Genomic DNA, 23919 nt, shown 5'->3' with positions numbered 1-23919 from the left:
TTGGTCCAGAGGTGAGGCAAAACACTGTGGTGGAAAGGTAATGGAGGAAGGCAGCTCAGAATATGGCAATGAGGAAGCAGAGAGCTCTGTTCAGCAGGGACAAAACACAAACCCCAGAGGCACACCCCCCCAGTGACCACCTCCATCTCTACCCTACTTGCCTGCAGGTACCACCAAGTTAATCCATATCATTGAATTAATGCACTGATTAGGTTAAAGTTCTCATAACCCAAACATTTCACCTCCAAAATTTCTTACATTGTCTCACACATGAGCTTCTGGGGGACACCTCATATATAAATCATAACATAGGTGAAGTACTTATAAGCTGTGCGCCAGGCAGCCGCTGCTCAGTTCATGTGTTAAGTTCTATGCATGCTGTGCTCTGCTTCATAGGAAGCCCAGGGAAACAGCATTGGAAACCCAAATACATGTTGTTGCAAAGTGCTTCCCTGATTCCTTCATGGAGTATCACAGTTGTAGGTAAAGCTAATTTTTTAGCCCTCTGTGCCCATGGAAATAATGAGGCAAACAAGCAAACAAAAACTATTTTGCTATTTTCTGAACTTCATTTCTTCTAAGTGCCTATGAGTCCATTGACTATATGTATTAATTTTCTTCCACATATGTACATTTAATTAATTATCCACATAATAACAAAATTGATGTTTCTCTTGTTAATGCTAGCCAGTATATTATTTTCAGACTATCATATCTTACTTTCTTCCTCAACCTATATGTTCTATAGAAAAATGTATCGATTATTCTTTTATTAATGAGCAAAGATGCACGATACTTTTAAATGATGTTTGATGATTTTTGTCTCAGTATATACATATATGGCTTTGAATTTTTCTCTTCCTTTTGTGGGATATCATCACACATTTGCTGTGTCACCCTGAATAATACACTTTTCAAAAAAAAATTCATTTGTTCTGAAAAAGAAATCAAATCCTATCTGAATTGATGCTGATGACAAGACACTTATTTGGCATTTGACTTTCTTTGGTGTCAGGGAATGTTGTATTCCTGGTTTAGAGAAAAGTGTTTTGGGTCTGGGTTAAGGGAGCCGAGTGTGCTTTGGGCTCTGCCTCTGGCTGTGAGTACCTGAGCGTGTAGCATTACATCCCTGGGTCCTTCTTCCCTCATCTATAAAAGGAACAAGAGGGCCTCAGTATCCTCAGTACTGAAATGCTACAATTCTGTTAAATCACTTACAGTCCCCCAGAGGCAATGACATAGTCTCTTCATGTTGACAGATGTCCAGACTCGACTCGACCAGAAACTGTGCGACCCTGCTTCCTCTCATGCAAGAAAGACTGCATTGTGACTGCTTTCAGCGAGTGGACGCCCTGCCCACGGTTGTGTCAACCAGGTATGCTGGCACGGCTTTCCTGCTGCTCTCCCTCCCACCCATCTGATTGCTTTCTCACTGCTACATGGGTGGAAGGGTATGGAATGTGCATGTCCTTTATCTTCCATTTGCCTGTCTTCTTGAGAACAAGGTTGATAAAAGAGTGTAAATGTAGTCTGCATTTCCAGATTTATCGGAACTTGGAAAGGAAAACCTATTTAGTTATCACACACCATAATTCCACTGGTCCACATTTCAGGAGTATTCATCTTCTACTAAAAGTGTTGTGGCATTTTGACCATTTAATCCAATGTGCTTCCTTCTAAATCACCATCACTGTCACAGTTTCTGTGTGGCCCTGTGTGCTTGGAGCACAGTTCCAAGCACCTTTACTGAGATATAGTGTTTAAGTACTATGCTTATATCACTCATCAGTATAACTACGTGGGAGAACAAGAGAGAAGATATTAAAGTATTGAACAAAATACAAACACTGGCCTTATAAATTTTATATATTTCTTCCTTTTTAGTGGTGATGCATCTCACACCTGGGTATATTTGGAGGGTTCTGGCCCAGGGCATTTGGTACCCAGGTCCTATCTGAATACAGAGGGGTGTTTTAGTGAAGTGACCCTCTATCTTGAAATAGTTCTTTTCCCAAAGCTTATTGCAGTGCCCTGATGGGCTAGTCCATGTGGAAATACAAGTACTCGTAATCCGGAAGCTTCATTTTTGGAGTTGAAAATTTGGTCCTTTTCCCCTAGTCTCATACCCATGGCCTTTGTTCATGGGCTTTTACCCATTGCCACAGCATGGAAAGGCAAATCCAAGAAAGAATATTAATGCTAGTGCTGAGTGAGTTAAGTGGATCTCCTCCACTGGTATCTGGCCTTTCCTTAGTGCTCAGGTGCTTTCAAGCAGGCATGGCTTTTATACTCTTGCTGTGCAGCTGCTGCCAGAAGAAATAGGGAAATATACAGGGAGGACCTGTCAGAGATTTAAAGCATTAGCACTTTTTCTTAGAAAATCTCAGCCCTGTGCCTCTAGAATCTCCCAAATGTTTTTTTATTCGTACATCTATAGTGTCAATTCATGAGAGCGACATTAAAATATGACCAACATCAGCACAGATATAATGGCCCTTCAGACTACCTGTAAGTATTTGGCAAAGGGATAGTGACAGCTCTTGAAGACTGTCATTATTTGTGTCTTGTATCACAATGGTGGGGTACCTGCACAAAGTTTTTTATTTCTGCCATTCATCTTCTTATTACTTTGCGCCAGAAATAATGAAGAAGCATCCAATGAACTTTGCTTACCAACAGAATCAGAAATAAATATATTAATGTGAGTTTGAGGATGTACTTCAGTGATAGAACACTTGTCTAGCATCTGTGAGGGGCCCTGGGTTCTAAGCAACACACATAAATACTATACACACACACACACACACACACATACACTATTTCTTTCTATAAACACACAAATATATATGTATAGATATAAATATATGTTAAAATGTGTGTATTAAGTGAAGAGGAACTTTGAAACCACAGTTTATTGTGTTTATGATCTTTTCTTTAATTAGAGTTTTATTTGTTAGCAGTTGGGTTCATCCTGACAAATGCATACATGCATGGAATTCAATTTCAGTTCATGATCTATCCATTAAACTCTCATACTCCCTCTCTCTTTCCCATTCTCCTTCCTCTACTCTAGCAGACTTCCTTTGCTCATCTATTAATTTATATTTGGTCCTTTATCCGTATGCATAAAGGTGAAGTTCCCCGTGATCTATTTATGTCTTTACATAACATTACTTTTTAAGAATTCATTCTGCATTGTCACCCTTACCTATCCCTCTGCTCTGCCTCTTGATCTCCTTCTTCTGCATTGCTGACCTTCACTTATGTTATCCTATCCTTCCCTCCACTTTTGTTTATTTTAGTCTAGCTTTCACATATGAGAGAAAGCCTTTGACCTTTGAGTTTCTGACTTATTGCACTTAGCATGATATTCTCCATTTCCCCCAGTTTACCAGCAAATGCCATAATTTAATTCATTTTTATAGTTGAATTAGAACTCCACACACACACGCATACGCATATGTATACATCAATAACAATTTCTTAATCCATTCTTCTATTGACTGGCATCTGGGTTGATTCCATTATGTAGCTATTGTGAATTTTACTGCTATAACATTGAGGTGCCTGTATCACTGTAGTGTGCCAATTTTAGATCTTTTGGGAAAACACCAAGGAGCATAATGGCTGGGTCATATCCTGGTTCCATCCCTATATTGTTGAGGAATCTCCATACTGCTTTCCAGAGTGGTTGTACTAGGCTACAATCCCACCAACAATGGAACACTTTTCCCTACAACCTTGCCAGCATTCATTATTGTTCATATTTTTTTTATCATTGTCATTCTTACTGGAATGAGATGGAATCTTACTTGATTTGTATTTCTTGGATTTCTAGAAATATTGAACTTTTTTTCCATATATTGGTTGACTAGTTGCATTTCTTGAAAAATTTCTGTTTAGTTCTTTTCCCCATATATTGATTGGGTTATTTTTATTTTGGTGATAAGTTTTTTAAGTTCTTTGTACATTCTGGTGTTAATTTCCTATCAGAGAAGTAGTTGGTCACGATTTTCTCCCACTCTGTAGGCTCTCTCTTCACACTCTTGTTTCCTTTGCTTTGCTGAAGATTTTCAGTTTTATGGCATCCCACTTATTGCTTCTTGGTTTGTTTTTTTTTTTTTTTGTGGGGGAGGGTCTTGTTAAGGAAGTTTGCGCCAGCCCCTGCATGATGTGTATTGACCCTATTTTTTCTTCTAGTAGTTACTAGGTCCCTAGTCTAATTCCTAAGTCTGTGATCCGTTTCAATTTGAGTTTTGTGCAGGGTGAGAGATAGGGTGCTAATGTAATTTTTCTACATATAGCTACCCAGTTGTCCCAGCACCATTTGTTAAAAAGTCTTTTTGCCAAAATATATTTTTGGTGCCTTTGTCAAATATTGGACAGCTGTATTTAAGTGGGTTTGTAGCTATGTATTTTATTCTGTTCCATTGGTCATTAGACTTTATGTCTATTTTGATGCCAATATTGTTTTGTTATAAAAGTGTTACAGGATAATGCAAGTCCAAATATTATGATACCTCTTGCATTTTTTTAGTATTGTTTTGGATATTCTGGTCTCTTATTCTTCCAAATAAATTTAAGAATTTTTTTTTCTAATTCTGTTAATATCATCATTGGTATTTCAATGGGAATTGCATTGGATGTGTATATTGCTTGTGGGTGGTATGGCCATTTTGACAATATTGATTCTTCCTGTCCAAGAACATGGGAAGTCTTTCTATATTCTAAGATCTTTGTTTTTGTTTGTTTGTTTGTTTGTTTTGGTTTGTTTTTTTTTTAGTATTCTATAATTTTCATTTTAGAGCTCTTTTGCCTCTTGGTTAGATTAATTCTAGAGTTTTTTTTTTTCTTTTTAAGGTTTATTAGGTTTTTTCGAATGGGATGGTTTTCCTGATTTCTTATTTGGCTAAATTACTATTGGAGTATAGAAAACTATTGATTTCTGATCATTTGAGGAGTGAAAATAACAATCTCTTCCAGAAAATCTCCCATTTTTTTTTTTTTTTGAATGAAGATCCAAAGTGTGTGAACTGATTGAACAGGTTTTGTTGAACAGCCAGGGAAATGTCATTTCCAGACAGAGTGATATAGAAAAGCCACCATCTCTAACCTGATCCATTCAAAAGGCAGCATTTAAGAAGCCAACTTTGGAAATTTTAATGGTAATGTTCCCCAAAATATTTCAGGCTCTTAAAGATAAATATTGGAAAAATGCAGAGGAATTATATAATTTATGATATTGGAGTTTTATTGAGGGTCAGTTTTTTTTTCCTTAGTTTCTTACTTGTGGAAGATTAGCATAATTCCTAGGCTACATGGTTATAAGAAAGGAAAAGACTAAATTAAAAACAATATCCTCCTGACAGCTTAAACTTGGTGTTGGGGCTATCAAAGTCCCCTGATGCATTCTTAGGTGGGACAATTAATTTTGTTGAGCCAATGCACCCTGGTGATTAGAGATTACTTCTGCCACTGCTATTCCATGTATTCAACATTCAAGAAAATTTTTTATGCTGCCTGAGAGTCTTCTAACTATAACTGAGAGTGGAGGAATTATAGACATGTAAAGTTTTTGTCAAAGCTGCTTCTTATTTAATATACACACTATATATATATATATATATATATATATATATATATATATATATATATATATATATATACACACACACACACACATATATGAATTGCATTGGATGTGTATATTGCTTGTGGGTGGTATGGCCATTTTGACAATATTGATTTTTTCCTATCCAAGAACATGGGAAGTCTTTCTATCTTCTAAAATCTTTTTTTTTCTTTATATATACATACACACTCATACACACACACACATATCTACATGTAAATATATAGTATACAAATAACTATACATTAAAAATTTTATATATATATATAAAGAGAGAGAGAGAGTGTTTGTATATTGAAGCAACTTTAAATTTTACTCCAATTTTCGGAGTTTCAATTAGTCTAAAGACTGGCATTGTAATGAAAATAGTTCTACGTCTCTGTGGCATCTCCTTTTGCTTCCCAACTTTCAAGCCTAGGTAACTCTTTACACAGCTTGGCAGCCAGGGACTAGAAGAGTAAAGATTCAATTTTCAGATTTCTTCCATTTTTCCACTTCATTCTTATTTACCCTCATGTTTAGTTCATACCTTGGGACTGAGATATTATTAAATAACCATGAGTTAATTAGAGGATACTATGAGAAGGGAGGAATTTTGCAGGAAATAGTACTTCTAAATCAATGGTTCTCAAACATCAGTGCTTCTGAATCACCTGCAAACACTGTTAAAATGCAGATTAGCAGGTCTTTGTTTAGAAATTCTCCTCCAATAACTGTGGGATCAGTGCCAGAATCTGCAGTTGTAAGAAAGCAAAGCCTCTATAATGGTGATTTCACCACCCCCATTCTAAGGAAAAATGCTCATAGCTCTAAGAATATGCTCCACCTCAGGGCCTAAGTCCCTTTTTTTTAGCTTCTTGAATATGTCATGTTTTTTCCCAGGTCAAGAGGCTGTAGGTTGGAATCTGAAAGCAGAAATACTGGAGGCAGATGGCTAGAGTTGGATTCCCAGGTTTTCTCTGTCACAGAAACTTTGCTTGCTCTCTGCCTCACTTTACTTATTTGTAAAACAGGGTCACTAATCATACCTGCCTACAAGGAAAGCATTGAGACCTCTGCCTGGCACAGAGTAGGCATGAGGCAGGTGTTTCTATAGGTTTTTGGAGCCCTTGCACCTGCTGTGTGTGAGGCTGGCAAACTCCTCAGCTGCCTTCCTGGGCCCTCAACAAGTGCATCCACTCTGACCTGCCTTTCCCCAGGAATATTGCTTTCATCTCCCAGATAACCCTGGCCCTTCCCTATCAGCCTAAGTAAATCATCTCACAGCATCCTACAAATCTCCTTCCTGAGCTCACCATACTTATCTTTCCCCGTTAATCCCTGCTGGATTGTAAATCCACGAATGGAATGTAGGGTCCACTTTTGGTGTCTTCACCACTTGATCCTTTAAACCCAGCGCAGTATGGGTATATAGTTGTCAATTAATAGATATGTTTAAAGTGTACAGATGTCCTGTAAGAAGATAGAAAATTTGAATATAGCAATGGGTTTTCTATCCTTGAGCATTTTCTTCCAGGATACTTTGGAGACTGGTGCTCTAAGACAGTATTACTCAAACTTACATGTGCATACACATCCCTTGAGGATTTGAATAAATGCAGATTCCAGTTCAGTAGACCCAGATGGGCCTGGAAATGTGCCCTTATATAAACTCCCCTGTGATTCCCTTGAGTATAAAGCTCTAGGTGGAGTGGTGTTCATTAGAAATTTCTAAGCAAGGAAATGTCACTGTCAAAGTTGGAAAGTGAGAAGCATGAATCTGGGACACACAGGTGAGGTCATGATGAGGTCATGGTGGGGTGGAGAAAAATAGTTTGACTCTGAGAAATGAGAAAAGGTGTCCTAGGAGAAGGATGACCCTGAGTAAGTTGTAACCTCAACTAATGAGGACAGAGTAACTTTTTTGCAGCTTTGGTTTTAGGGTGGGTCATCAAAGTTGAGAAGAGGTTACATTCATGGTCCTCAGACTTGGCTGTATGATAAAATCACCTGGCAAATCTCTAAAAAATACTGATGTCCATGCCTACTCTCAGCTGCTCTGATTTAGTAGGTCCATGATGTGACTGAGAAATCACTTGATTATGTGACTCAGACCAAATCCATGCTAAACTTCTTGGAGAGCCAAGGTGGTTCCAGAGGGCCAGGTGTGTCAGCATTGATTTGTGTCTTAGCCATGGAGGAGCTGTGTCGGGTTTTATTTTGTCCTGACTTGGTTTAGGAGCTAAATCCTTGAAACTTAAAGGGATTTTCAAGCCTTGAATAATCTGTGGCTTGTAGCCAACCATGCTGCTTTTCTTTCATTCTTCCTTATCTGAGTTTCTCCTTAAAGGATTAGTGAGAGTCCCCTATTCTTTTAAGCAAACCAAAGGTCCATCAAGCTCAAACTCTGTTGTGGCCCAATTTCAAAGTCCCTGTAATAAATTAATTAAATGATTAAGAACAATGTCTTGGTACTTTTCTTGCTATTTTCTCCTATTCTTTCTTCAGCCCATAAAGCAAATGGCTGCCTGAAGGATCCAATGTCCTTTCCTTAACAATAGCAACAGCTTGGGAATTGCAGTGTTTCTCATGGCCATGGAGTTTTTTGTTTTTTTTTTTTTGCCAATGCACAGATGTCTGAGAAGCATCCCAGCCCACCTCAGGCTGAATCTCTTCAGATTGAAAGGACATCTGCATATTTCACTTTATTGATCACAGCAACTGTATGAAAATATATGACAGATATATGGATTTATGTCTTTGATTCTCAATTCTGTATCCTTGATCTTTACCTTTATGTTATTATCACACGTTTAATTACCATAGCATTGTAAGCTTTAACATTTAGAAGTATCAGTTCTCCAAATTATTTGTTCTTGATCATTCATAGTTTCTTGCAATTGCATATGAATTTTAGGACCAGTTTGTCCATTTCTGTAAAACAAATGTAGTTAGAGTTTTAGTAAAGATCTCAGTAAATATGCATGCCAAAAAAAACAACACCTCTTTATAGGTGACTTCATTGGTGGAGGATAAGGCACTCTTTTGGCCCTTAGTATTATACAATATGGCTTAATGTACATTATAACCTTATGTAGGAGATCACTACTAATTGTATGCTTGGGCAGTGTCACAAAGTAATTATCATAGCCACTGCTCTCATCACTATCATACTTCCTCTTTTTTGCTTTTAATCTTTTAAGGTCTCAAATCAATAGTGTTTTCTAAGATTCTTACCAGGCTATCTCTCAAGAGGCCTAGTTTATACATTTAATTACTACATGAAATTTCAAATGTATACATAAATTAATACAATGTTAAATAAAAAGTGTTGATAATTTTGAGAGGGTGGGTCCTGGGGATTGAACTCAAGGACACTCAACCCCTGAGCCACATCTTAAGCCCTATTTTGTATTTTATTTAGAGACAGGGTCTCATTGAGTTGCTCAGCGCCTCGCTGTTGCTGAAGCTGGCTTTGATCTCATAATCCTCCTTTCTCAGCCTCCCAAGCCACTGGGATTGCAGACATGTGCCAGGGTGCCTGGCTAAATGTATTGAAAATTATTATGTCCTCTGTGCAGTGACGATTGTACAAAACAATTATCAAAGCATGGGCATTCTTATTTTGTCTATATTACTGGTTTTTACCCTGTACCCCCAGAGGACTAATTGAAATAATTCCCAGATGTGTTGTTCTCTACTTTATGGAAAGGAAGAATGTAGAAGAGATAAAGTTAATAGACTAGAAAATAAAGTGAAACATATTCAAAATAGATCTTCCTATAAATTCCTAGAAACCATGGAGCTAATAGTTAATTATTAGTCAGTCTCAATAATTAGAGAATGATAGGGCTCTTTTAACTCTCATCTCTAGGGATGAGCTCCACAGCAGTGTCATGGTAACAGGAAGGCCAGCAGCACTCTAGGAAATCTCCTTTGGTGGTATCCGTTTCCTCCCATGTCAACCCTCAAGGAGTTAGGCCTTGAGGCTCCAGTATCAAAGACAGTCAGTGATGTGTGTGTGTGTGTGTGTGTGTGTGTGTGTGTGTTTATAAGTATACACACACACACACACTTAAAAAAACACTTATCTTAATGGTTAAGAGCATGGATTCTTATTTTTATTTTTTTTTTTTAATGTTGTGCTGAGGATCAAAGCCAGGACTTTGAACATGCTAGGCCAGTGCTCCACCACTGAGCCACAACCCCAGCCCCGAGAGCATGGATTCTTAAATTAGAATCCTAAGTTCAAGTCCCATCTTTGCCATGCAAATCACTTGATACATGCTGTTTTAATTTCATTTCCCAAAGTGAGAAAATATTACTGCTTACTTCATACAGCTGTTATAAGAAGAACAGGTGGAACTATGCCAGGTACACAGATGTACTGTCATTATTATCATTGAATAATGATGGAAACTAGTATTGTGTGGCTCTCCTATAGTATTAGGCCCACCACATGTAGGAATCGTGACACTTGTTTCCAAGTCTGCATTTTTTTTCTGAACAGGCTGTAACTCTAGAGAACAAGATTTTTCATTTCCACAGAGTCTGGAAAATGATGGGCATTAGGTAATTGTTGTTGAATATAAGCAAACGAATTCTTCATCTTTTCCCTGATCATTTCTAATTCTTAAAATTTTGCTCTCATTTAGAGGAAACTATAGCATTAACAGATTACTCATCAAATCCAGGCCAGTTAGGAATTGGTCATTCCAAATGTCAAAGAGCCACAAGGACATAGATTGGACTTTCAAATCTCTTCCACTTGTTGCATAAAAGAACCACCCTTTCTCTTTACTTTCCTCTTTTAAGTACTTGTGATCTTCTCTCATTTCTCTGGGCCTACTTTTGTCCACCTTGGAAATAGACAATGGAATGCTAATTTATTCCCAAATAATAAAGAAACTGTTGTTTGTGTGATTAAGACATTGAACTTGGAACATTGGCCCCAAAATAATGTTGGAAGTAATCCAACACCTTTTCTTCCTTAGTAAAGTGGCTACAATTAAATCTGTTACTCCTCTGAAAATTCTGGATAATGGTTTCTTTTTCAAATTTTTTGAGAAATTAATTAATATAATATATTAAATATAATATAGTATAATTTATAAGTTATAAATCTTATTGATATATAGCTTATATATGTCTTCACACTTAGTCCTGATACAAGAGTACAGGTGCCTTTGTCTTTATTGTGCCACTGGGTGTGCATTGCTCTTTTTAGTCTGTAATTTAAAGCTCATAGATCACTATGTGGTCCTAGTACTCAATAAATATTCCTGATAATTTAGGAGGAGGAATGACAAACACTTGAAGCTGTAGAGATTACAGTTCTCAATCATACTTCTGCCAAACTATGGAGTTCTGCAGATAAAATTCATAAAAGATGCCTTCTCTCAATTCATAGAGGGGTGATAAAATGCTCTTGATTAAAATTTCTTTTTCTTTTTGTCCTCCCTTTTATTTTTTCCTTAAATTATGACATTTCTAATTGTCTCTTTTAAAACATAGTATAACATATCATCATTTGGGGAAAAAATGTTTTTAAGAAGATTTGCTCAGCATCCAGGACTATCATATTCTGACAAGTAGGAACATTGGGTTAGAACAAGAACTGCTGCTCAGAGCTCAGAACTCTTAGTTGGTGTGGCTTATACTTCCTCAGATAAACCCAGTAATACCTGATAGTGGAAGCATTCTCAGTTCAAACTCCTTCCTCCTACCCATTCCCCTTGTCTTGCTTCTGGATCAGAGTTTGATGTATGTTTATAAACATCTGGAGTGCACAGAATTATCAACTGGATTTTTCTTTACCTCCTACAATGGCCCAAGGAGATAAACCCGAGCTTATATGACTAACAGGTGAGAAACTGCAAGCTCAGAAAGATGAAACAACTGTTCTGAGGTTACTCAGCATCTTCTCATCAGAGCAGGTTGAGAGTCCAGGTTTCCTTGATTCTGAAGCCTGTTTTGCTCCCATGACCAGTCATTTCCTACATTGAGAGGCACAAACTTAGCTTGCTTGTCTGTTAGCACATCAAGAATTTGAAGTCTGGTACCTGTGATGCAGACTTTGCATCTTACAAATCACACACTACTTTTACACACACCATTTCATAGACAGTCTGGACTATGTCAAAGGAAAGGCTATTTTGTTAGTCCTACTCCGTAGCTAAAACAACTGACTCCTCAAGGTCAGCATTGTGAACACAGAGTTCAAAAGGAGCAAAGTCAAGAAACCCAGTGTTCAAACTTGCTACATTGTCTTGCCTGGTGTCTCTAAATGCTTATATAAGAGAAAACTTTTTTTATAGAAAATTCAACTTTTACCAGTAAAATTTGGTACCATGAAACAACAGATTTTGCTTTACCTCACTGCCTTTTCTTATCAAATTTATAATAGCTGAATTTATTAATATTATCTTTATTTTTACTTTTATATTTTATTATATTTTCATGAACAAATAAGAATTAATATATTTACAGAGTACAATGTAATGTTTTGATAGATGTATAAGTTATGGAATGTTTAAATCAAGCTAATTAGCATATTGATTATCTCACCTAAATCTAGTTAAAAATAATGTATATTTCAAAATTGTTAAAAGAGTAGTACACTATTTAATTCTTACCTTTACTTTCTATAGAAAGACTATTACTACCCCATTTTACACATGAGGAAGTAGAGGCTTAAAGATAAAGCCCACGATTGCAAAGCTAAGGAATGTCAAACCATGTGCAATCCTAAACTCCTAACCATTTGCTGAACCATCAGTGGGTTCCAGGTACCATGCACCTGGGTTCCAGGTGTTCCATATATATTCAAAGAGTGGGGAGTAAAACAGATACAGTTCCTGCATTATGGAAAGTTCAATTGAGTGAGGGAAGATAAAGGCATTGAATATATAACTCCCTAAATGAACATGTGGCGTGTGCTATGCAGAAGATTAGAGGGTTATGGCAGAAGATGATAAGGAAAACCTGATTTCCTCTTTGTTCTGAATATCTTTTTCATCATCTCTCCTGCTTGCCCAAATGTTACCAAGGTGTACGCTCTTGTCTCCTTCATAGAACTTGTCTTGATGCTTCTTCTAAAAATAATCACTTCCCCTTTTAAGTCTTGTCATCTGTCTGAATCGCTTACATTCTAGCTGTTGGGAAAGGTGTTTCATACTCCTGTGAAGAATAATCTCCTTGAGATCTGAAATCTTGCCCTTTTCAGGTTTTATTCCCCAAACTTCCTTAGTAGTAAATTTATTCAAAATGGAACTCAGTAAATCTATGATAAATACAGAGATGTCAGTAGGAAACAACCCTAATAAACCACTAAAATAGAATTTGGTCTACCTTTATGACTAAGTTTCTCTGATAATTCTTTGCAGGAACAAGTGTCATGATGCACAAATATAGGAGACTTAACTGATTTATGTCTGTTTTCCTGGAAAACACAGTTAAAAGGAAAAAAATTCAATTCTTTTTATTTATTTTTTCTTGTTCATTTGTCCATTATCTTATTATTTATCGGGAACTTGTAGGACTATCTCATGGAAGCAAAGCCTATTGAATTGAATTTCATTGAATTTCACATTTCAACAGGTTGCCAACTGAGGTAGAGATCACCATTGTCCACAGTATGACTAAAGAAAATTTAATCCAAAGTTTAATGGATGTTGTGATAAAAATTCAAGGCTACAAGATTAAAATGCAAAGTTATGATCTTGGGCAATCTTTCTGTAGCCTTTACTGACCCAAGGGTAAAACAAAAATCACTGGAACAGGTTTCTTTAAGTGTGGTCCAAGAAAATTCAGCTAGATCTACATGGGATGCTGGCTACTAGCCCAACAAATTCTTATTTTGAAGTGAGTCAGAACTGGAACCCACAAATCTGCATTGTTAAACAAACTTTTCTGTTGATTCTAAGACTCATGAAAGTTTAAAAATCACTGTGTTGGAGAAACGTTTGAGTTTACCATCTAACAATAGATATATTTTAAGGAATACATGATGAGCACTTACTATAATTATTGTAATAAGTCTATATTTGGGTTTTTAAGAATCAAAGAATTTTCAGTCACATTGGGCAAAAAGGGACTTGTTGAAAAGTTATAGGAGGAAATCTTACAAATATCTAAAAATAAGAAAATCCCTCTGGGCATTATAGAAACTGGATATACAAGCAGAAACTCAGGCTTCTATCCTCATCTCTCTGTGTTTGTGTGCTTCCACTGGTCTGTGCTGCTCTACAGTTTCAAACAGCAGGAAAATGGCCCTAGAATGGCTACGCAGTCTTCCTCTACACAACTTAACTCAAGCACTCAATATGAGCAGAACCTTCCCTTCAGACTTTCTTTACCAAGAAAGAAAATCTGGTGTTCTTGTTTATATTTTTGTGCTAGGTCCTTTAATGGCTATCAGCCTGCTAGAGAGGCCCCTCAGGTAGAGACCTATCTGAAAGGGAAAGGAGACAGTGGGGCCCAAAGCCAACAGACGCCAATGCTGGAGCATTCCCCAGGTGAGGGCCTTAGGTGGTCAGGGATGCAGGCTGGCATAAAATGTTATACTCCATTTATATATGATGTGCCAAAATGCATCTTACTGTCATGTATAACTAATTAGAACAAAAAAAGAAAGAAAGAACACTTTCGGGAGCCAGGCATGGTCATACCTATTTGTTGTCCCAGTGACTACAGGGAGGCAGCAGGATCTCTATCCCAGGCAACTTAGCAAGACACTGTCTCAAAAGAAACGACTGGAGGTGTAGTTCATTGGTAAAGCACCCTGGATTTAATCCCTAGTATAAAATGAAATGAGAAAGACAGAGGGTCAGAGGGAGAAAAGGAGAGAGGGAGAGGGAGGGAGGGACAGAGAGAGAGGCTTTTTGGTTGAGAAATAGATCCTGAGCTCCCTCCTAGTTGTATAGACATTTCTACAGGAATGGGCTAGCAGAGAGGGTCATGATTATTCATCTGTTTCTAATAAATGTTTATAGGCCTTAAAAAAAAAAATTCAAGCTCAGCTTATTGGAGGAAATCCATCCTCCTCCTTGTGCCCCACCAGTTCTTCTGGGCACTGTTCTCAATAGGCTAAAGAGCCATTTGCTTCTAATGCAAAAGTCACCCTCTTTGTATTTCACAGTTTTAATTTGGGAAAAGAGATATTGTAATTTGGTAGAAATATAGAAGAGGAAAATGTACCTCCAGAGGCTATAAATGCAGTAAAAATAATACCTTCATGTGGACTAGAAAGCGGGAGGAGAAAGCCCTCACTGTTAGCATGATCTGGGTCAGGTATTTTACTACAAATAAACAAAATATGCAGTCTGAGTGTACTTTAATTCTTAACAAAATGCTTCAAATATGATTATTATCAATGCTTTATCATGAGCAGTGTTGTATTATAACATAAACCAACATACTGAACAAAGCAAATAAATAAAGCAAACAAAATAAATAAATGCAAATTTGTTACATGGAGTTTTGTTCTTATACTTGAATTCCAGTGTTATGCCTCCTTAGTTTGCATCTAATAGTTGTTTTTAAAGCACTATTAATTTTCTTTACTCAACAGCCAAGCTGCATTACCATAAATAAATCCTGTGGCACACATGGATATTCAAAATGATTTATTGTTAGCACTGTGGCAAAAATTTGTGTTCCTTTAGATCCAATTTTTTTTTTCAAACTGCTTTTATTTCAGGCTGGTTTCATTTTTACATCTCTAGAATTTTCTTTGTGTGTACACTGCAATATGATCCTATGTGTCTATAGAGGTATATTAGTTGCTTTTTAGAAACCAAGGTACCTATTTTAATTAGAAGATTATTGTTAGACTTTCAGTCTACATCCCATAAAAACATGTAATAAATGAGTTTGATTTAGCTGGGGTGTTACCTTAAGTTTATGAAATAATCTTGTATAATTAAAATTAATAAATTGTTTTTATTTCCTCAGCTATGGTCATTTTTATATGATTCTAAATTAGAGTGTAATTTCTGGAGAATTTTGACTCGGTGGAGTCACTATACAATGGTAGATTTATAAATTGCTTAATTTGTAGTACAGTATCAAAGATTAGAGTTAGAGGTATACATTGGGATCTTGATTTGTCAATTTGAAACTCCAGATTTTATAAGAACAATGAACAATTTATAGATGGTCTCAAATCAAGAAGATATTAAATTTATTCTCAAATGAAGTAGATTATTCCTGGTTGTTCTACCAATATCTTAAAGTGTTTTTTTTTAATTCAGTTGCTACATATAGATGGTTCATATAGAATATCTGATGATATGTTTTCAATGATAAGGAATAAAATATTCAAAACTGAGTATGTTAGGAATGATAGACTATCTTATCACTTGAGATATTCCAAGTTTAAATTTAATTTGCTGATACCTAAAATGTGCTTATCACAAATTACTTTGACACCTATGGATAGAAACCAAAGTGGAAATGAAGATGATGTGAACATGGTGACAAGTCCTATTGGAAGTGTGTTTCTAACTTGAGTCAATGATATCCTCTCCCATTGCTGAATGACCAGTGACTACTGAATTGACATTGACTGTGTTCAGTTTAGCACTTAATTATATTCTGTCTTGAGCATCTTTCTAATTTGCTTTCATGTAGTAGGAAGAAGTTGACTGTGACCTTTAAGATCTAACAGATTTGTGGTGGACTCCTGGTGTGGCTACTTCTCAGCTGTGTTTTGAATTTAATTACCCTCCCCAAGATTTAGTGGGCTTATTTGTAACAGATATAAAATGTAATTTCTGTAAGCCAACTTCTTAGTAGGATTTTCTTATGCCCTGTGAAGAGGCTACTTTAGCAATAGTTTATCAGTATGATAATTCCCTCCTTGCCTTCCATGATGTATTTTATGTCTCCTAAAAAAGTTATAGGTTTTATGAGTATTAAAGTTCAAATCACAAACATTATGAATTTCATCAGCACATGTGAGTGTATACCTCTGTACATAAAGAGAGAAAAACACATTTTATAGCAGAATAATATTAGGAGTTTAGTAATGTATCTTGAATTCCCTTGCCATGGTATAGGAAATAACTTGATATATGACCAACAAGGTCATACATGATCTTGGACTTTGAAGAGTCCTGTCTTTCACCCACAATCTTTCTTTCTGCTTGAATCCACAACAACTGAGAGAACAGAAGAACATCACAATTTTGGCTGATTCTCAACCCTAGAATTAGACTTTCCTACCTGGTCATACCATATACTGGACAGCGAAAGTCTCCTTGAACAAGCACAATTGTGAAAGGAGCAGAATACCTGCGTCTTCTGAGCAAAGAAAGAAGAGAGAGAAATCCAAGTCCATAGGTCCATTTATTTCTTCCAAAATCATGATTCAGGTGCCACTCGGCCTTCCCAAAAGAACCATAGGTGAGAGAGGTGGAGAGAATCCAGGGACAGGAGGGCTCCACCCTCACTGTCTGGTGCTGTGAAGCTGTGAACCCACACCCTGCCCTCTGCCCCTGCCTGATCTTCCCTCTAGCTGTGTGGATCTTCTTTCTGATCAAGTTGTTCCATCTGGTTCATGCTGCTTCTTGTACTCCCTCCCCTGGAAAATTCTTCTCCCAGTACTATGCATAGGTGTCTTTTATCTAGACTTTGTTTCAGTTCAAATACCACCACCTCAAAGAGCCTTTTCCTGACTACCTTATTTAAAAGGTCTCTTTCCCCTGTGCTCTCTTTTCTTCATCATTACTTTATACAAATGGTCCCTGACTTAAAATCATTCAATTTTACTTTTTTTTTTACTTTATAATGGTGTAAAAGTGATAGTCATTCAGTAGAAGTGGCACTTCGTGCCATTTTGAATTTTGATCTTTTCCTGGGATAGTGATATATAGTTTGATAATCTCTCACAACACTGGGCAAAGATGGTGAGCCCCATCTCCCCATCAGCCACATGGTCCTGAGGGTAAACAACTGACATGGTACAGTGTATCTTGTTGCTAACTATGCCTTTTCATAGGTTAAGGGCGTCAAATACAAATTGACTTAGATATCTTCAATTTAATATAGGTTTATCAGGATATAATCCCACCATAAATTGAAGAGCATCTGTATTCTTTTCTTCATGGCACTTGCCATTATTATGGTGTAGAATGTAAGTTCTGTATTATATTCTTTTTTATTGGTGCATTATAATTATACATAATAGTGGGATTGATTATACCGTATTCATACATGCACATGATTTGATCAATCTCATTTACCAGTACTTTCCCTTTCCTGCCTGTTTCTTATTATTCTTGAGACATTTTGAATTGTGGCTGCCACAGTCAATATCTAAATCTTTATTCAATGAATATTAACATATGAATATATCATTAATTCATCAAGCAAGCCCTTTTTCAGAACTTACTGTATATCAAGTTTTATGCCAGTTACTAATTATATTAATAAGGCTGAAATGAGGTTACTTTAATCAAGAGTTTTTAAAATAAATGCTTTAGGAATGTAAATACGTGTTTTCTGTAACTGGGAGGAACACAGGGAATTCTGGAGGCAGAATGATCAGACCTTGCTCTAGCAAAGTGATGGGAAGATATAACAGAGGAGTTGAGATCTGGCAGATCAGGAATCACCAGGCAAACATGGGGTAGAAATGTTGAGGTAGAAATTAGCAAAGGGGATGTGTGTGCAGTAGGTGAGTGGAAACTACAGAGTAAATGAATGGATTACAGACAGCTCAGGATGCTTGGGATGCATGATCCATATGGGGGAGTAATGGGAAACAGGGTTTGGAAGACATGTGGGAGCCAGCTCATGAAAAGTTTCAATTCATTCTGAGGAGTTTGGACATCATCTGAAATTTTGATGGAACTGTTTAAAATTGAACATAGGTGTGATAAAGTCACATCTGTATTTTTTAAAACATAGTACAGAAATTAATGAGGTGAGACAGCATTGGAAAGTAGCAGGAGAATTAGATGACCATTCAATTACCCGAGCAAGAAATAGAAGTGTATTTTCTTGAATAGAAAAGTGAATCATATGTAGGCATATAAATGGCCACAATTCAACATTGTTTAATAGTGTGTCTTAATGATCTGGAGCACAATGAGTTTTTCACCCATTCTGGGGAGTTCACATAACTGGTGATTACATGGACACTTTCCTGATCAAGAAATTTAAATGGTAAGAGAGGAACAAGAAAAAGCAGCAGTCAGAACTCCCAAGAAGCAAACTTTTCTTAGCTACTTCTCCTCAGTATGTGCTTCCAAGAAGTAAAATGGACTCAAATACCTATAGGATCTCAGTATTTTTCACATCCCATCTGTTCTTATCAGGAAAAGTAATAATTTTTAGGGTGTCATGCATAATGAAAATGGGGAGTCCCTTGTTCAAATATTGTTGAAAATTTCAAAAGTCTGTCACAGAGCATGAAACCATCCAAGAATCTGCATAGGTCATGTGCCCAAGATGCTGGCCCCAATTCTTATTGGCTTTTTAGCAGCTGAGATCATTATGAGGTTTAAATTTTGATTCCTAGGAAGAGTTGTCACTCGAGTGACTGACCCCTTACGCAGGTGTTTTTAATGGCTTGCACTTTTTGTGCTCAGCTGACAACATCCAAGCACTGGAGGAAATAGGACTTCAAAGAGGTATAATTTTGAGACAGGCAGCAAAGCAGAGTAGATCACAGCACACATTCTAGACCCAGACTTCTTGGGTTTCAAATGCTCTGAACCACTTACTGGAACCTTGCACAAGGTATAGAACCTTTCCATGCTTCCATTTTCTTATCTGCAAAATGGGATTGACAAGAAAAAAAAACTGTTTTATGATTGCTACAAGGATCAAGTTAATACATGTAAAGCACTTGCTAGTATATGAAGTGCTTGAATTGTTTTATTGAAGGTTATTATTTCCATAGTAAATATTTTTGGTTACATGTAACACAGTTATCATTTCAGACTGAAGTTGGTGGACAGGAATGCTTAATTTTTAAAACTTGTGTTGCATGCCTGAAATCCCAGCAACTTGTAAGGCTGAGGCAGGAGGATCATAAGTTCTAGGCCAGCCCGAGCAACTTTAGTGAAACCCTGTCTCAAAATGTATTTTTTTTAAAAAGATCTAGGGATGTAGCATACTGGTAAATCATTCCTGGGTTCAATCCCTAGTTAATAAAAATAAAGCTTAATTTTAAGTAGCTAAATTTATTATCAGTTTTTTACAGTAATTTTCATTTCTGTGTTTTAAAATACTTTTTTTTCTATCCTAAAGGTAGTATCCTATCTTCTTCTTTGAAATGTTTACATCTGTTTTTAATTAATTCCTATACAAGGTATTGGATAAGACTCCAATCTCTTCTTCCAAGTAGAGAAACTGACCTCATTTTCTCTCATCCCCCTCACCCTTCTTACTGATCTGCCTGTTCTTGCTCTGCTTGAAATTAGACTCTGGGTATTTGCAATTTGTCATTGGCTCTGCTTTTAATTCTCCTTTCTTAGATATTACATAGATGACTCTCTACCTCCTTCAGGCTCTGGCTCAAATATTCCCTTTTTATTGAAGCTTTTCAGGCTTAAAATTACCACCCTCCTCCCCAACACGCACAGGCTTGCAATCCCTATTATTCCCTGCCAGTTTTTCTTTTTGCAGAACATTGAGTCCCCAAATGAAACATTAAATTCGAACTTTTTTATTTTCTGTTTTTTTTCCTCTCCCTCCCCTAGAATGTAAGGTCCTTGAGAATAGAAATTCTTTTCTTCTTTTGTTCTATTCTCAATTTCTAGAACCAGTTTCGTCTTCTTAGGGGAGTTCATATTTTCCATCCAGAACCGTCCAGAGAAGCTGCAATGTTTTTATCTTAGGTTTTCTTCTAGTGTGAATTCTGACTCAACAAGTAGAGACATATGGTTGAAAGTCTTTGGTGGTATCCTTCTGTTCCTCCTAGATTTGAGGCCAAGATGGACGAGCAACCTCTCTCTTTCTCTAGACATATTATTTTTTTCTAGTTTACATACAAAGAATTTCAGTATTATGTGTATGTTGCCTGTGTGTGGTGCTGTTTTGTGCTCTGGTCACAGGCTTTGCCTCCTGTTTCCTGATTTACCACATCCATTAAAACCCATGCTCTTATCATCAGTGATCTAAAAATTTTCCCCAAGGACTAGTTCTCTGAAATGCTTTTTTACTTTCTTGTTTTTTTTTATTATTTTTTTATAACCATCCACTTAAACAAAATTTCAAAGAGAGCAACAAGGGAAATAAAAAGTAAAGGGGAAGGAACATATAGGGTAAATAGCACTTGGGTGTTAGTATTTTAGGAGAATTGGTTTCCATATGTATATAACTAGACACCACCATAGTGTCACTGTGGATATAGTTCAAAAAGAGCCTATACCCTTTCAAAATCTATTCTGAAATATTTGCCTATAAATACTATGATGTCTGAATATTCTCAAACTAATTTGGGTGTGAGTGAGTGGGTAGGGTTGTTGATGAAATAAATATGGCCATGTATTAATGATTATTAAAGCTGGGGGACATGGACACAGGTTCATGTGATAAGCTATAAAATTTCCAACATAAAAGTGATGCAAATTTTAAATTGTGTTCCACATAAATTTTAGCATTCTAGTTGTCCTGTGTCAGAGACGTGTCTACTATGTTATAAGAAAATAATGTCTTCATCTCCCCACTCAAGAAAAAAACAATATGTTGTAGATAGCTCCATGTTCCTTCAATCATGATTTTCAATTATTCTTCACCCATTATCTTTGATGTGCCTACTCGTGAGAACTACAGTAAGACCTGGAGAGGCTCAGTGAGGCAGAGAACGCCAGTGGTGCTTGGTGGAGGCATGGGATCAGGAAAGGAGGCTGCCTGTGAGGTGGGTTGAGAAGGACTTACTGAAGAAGGTTACCTCCTTCTTAGTCTCCAGGAGAATTTAGGGGTTATTCAGACACAGGTGGAGGAAATATGCTTAATGCAACCCCAGAAATCTGTCCCCTAACTAACATTGTTGCACACTCTCTTAATGGCAGACCCTGTACTCACCTCGTCACACTTCTTACAGGCTGAGTGTGCTGTATCTGAAATGCTTAAGAGCAGAAGTGCTTCAGATTTGTGATTTTGGGGAGGAGTATTTACATATATACATAATGATATATCTTGGAGATGGGAACAAAAAAATCTAACCATGAAATTCATTTGTAACTTACATATGTCTTATATACACATGGTCTGAAGGTAATTTTATATGAACTTTTTAAATGATTTTCTACATGAAACAAAGATTCATGGCACAAAATTTCCATGGCATGTCAGCCCTCAAAAAGATCTTGGATTTTAGAACAATTCAGATTGCGGATTTTTATATTAGAATTGCTTAGCTTGTACCTGATTATTATTCTTCAAAACCTCAGAATGAGGTATTCTTATTATTTCCCTTTGAGGTACCAGAAGATAACTAATTTTCACAATTTTGCAGATCCACGATTCTGTATTCACTGACTCTAAAAAGTCATATTATTACATCAACTCTGAGCCTGACAAGGAATTTCAAAATCTAGTGGCTTTATGTTGAGGCTGCACACACAGTGAAGGCAGAAAGACAGGAAATAACATGTACTTTTTGCATAAACACGATCAGTAAGTGTCTTTGTCTGCCTTGTGCTAAAATTTATGGTTAAAAATGAAAAACTTAGTTTTATTTGGTTTTCTTTCTCAGACTTATTGTCCCTAACCTGTCCAAATATTATCCCCAGAACAAAAACATCAATATCACAACTAATGTCTACTCTCTGTGTGATTTCTTATACCTTACATTAGGGTAAACCAGCATTTATATGTATACACATCTTTGAAGGGGCATCTAAAAGGAATTTTTACAAACAAGGATTCATGTGGTTAAGCCACAGTGATTAGTGGTAGATACAGAACACAGAAGACTCTAAGTGACACAGCTGATTGCCACTCATCTATGAGAACACAGGGTCTGATGACCCAAGGCTGTTAGCTGTGTTTAAGTGTGTCTTCATTTTGCTATGACATGGAAGGTGAAGCCCTATGTCCTCCAACTATCTGCAGGATACTAGGTTTGAGGAGCATTATTTAATGCCCTCCATTATAGTACTAATGGAGTAGGGCAACATGGATTATTTTGAAGAGGGTTTTTTTTTTTTTTTTTTTGTGTGTGTGTGTGTGTGTGTGTGTGTGAGAGAGAGAGAGAGAGAGAGAGAGAGAGAGAGAGAGAGAGAGAGAAATATATTGTTGGTTCTCATGCCAGTAATGATGACTGCATCTTGACATTTGTTCACCCCAAACATGTCTGTAAATGGACTAACATGGGGTTTCAATCTTAATGCTAATTAAACACAACACGTTAGCAAGCCTTGTAACAGGCAGTCAGGACACACAGCATCTGCTGAAATGAAAGGGGGTCAGGATAGGGAACAAAATACATCCCTGTCATATCAGCACATGTTGGCAAGAAGAAAATGCAAGTGCAACTCATCATTCTAAATTGCAGTGTTGACCCTCCTTCTTTATAGTACACATTTCCAATTATGCCCATTATGATGTACTTAGCTGGAGGGCAAGTGGCATTATTTAAATGTGTTGAGAGTGGTAATAATTCAGCTAGTACTCATTTGTTTTCTGTGGCTTGGTTAAGCATACTGCATGGTCTTTTTCCTGTTTTACGTATTGGGTGAATAAGAGGCTCTGCTTTAATTATGCTACATCAGTGGATCTCTTGCCCTGAGGATTTTTAAAAACATACTAGTGTTTGGGCCTTATCCACAAGAAATTCTGAATAAATTGGTTTGTGTTAGAGGACATTAGGAGTTTACAAAAGTCTTCCTTGCCATTCTGATATACTGCCAGGATTGAGAACCGCATGGGTTGAGGAGACAGATCAGGTGTGGGTGATTTCCCTGCTGATGTGTAGAGAGTGAGAGGAGGGCCCAGATTCAAAGATCTTATCCACCATTGGATAAGATTAATTCTCTAAATGGGAGATGTTTGAGGGCAGCAGAGGTTTAGGATAGGAATTAGAGAGAATTGGAGAGAAACCCTGGAAGTTTAGAACTGTTGTGGAGACTTTTGTAAGCATACAACATCTACCATGGAGAGGAAATGTTTGTAATTCTCATCCTGGATATTTATGTAGATATAAACATATTATGTTTGTAGCATAGAATCTATTTAAAAGGCTTGCATGTAAGGAATTTTAAGTTCTTTTTTTTTTTATGAGATGCTTTAAATCCCATTTAATTAGGCATTCCTAACAGCTGTCCTGTGAATTGGCTAGGCAATATTACCCA

At 36.8% G+C, this 23919-nt stretch overlaps 1 protein-coding gene across 1 annotated transcript in view; it reads left to right on the top strand.

Annotated features, from left to right (window-relative positions):
• Positions 1 to 23919, top strand: part of Thsd7b (thrombospondin type 1 domain containing 7B) — a 697342-nt gene that overhangs the window by 333090 nt on the left and 340333 nt on the right. Inside the window, exon 9 of the mRNA XM_076866252.2 lies at positions 1260 to 1375. Coding sequence (XP_076722367.2) covers positions 1260 to 1375 — 116 coding nt within the window. The remainder of the gene's footprint in view (positions 1 to 1259; positions 1376 to 23919) is intronic.

This window comes from Callospermophilus lateralis, chromosome 9 (genome assembly GCF_048772815.1).
Source record: "Callospermophilus lateralis isolate mCalLat2 chromosome 9, mCalLat2.hap1, whole genome shotgun sequence".
NCBI classification, from domain to species: Eukaryota; Metazoa; Chordata; class Mammalia; order Rodentia; family Sciuridae; genus Callospermophilus; species Callospermophilus lateralis.
This window is presented reverse-complemented; position numbering and strand designations above follow the sequence as displayed.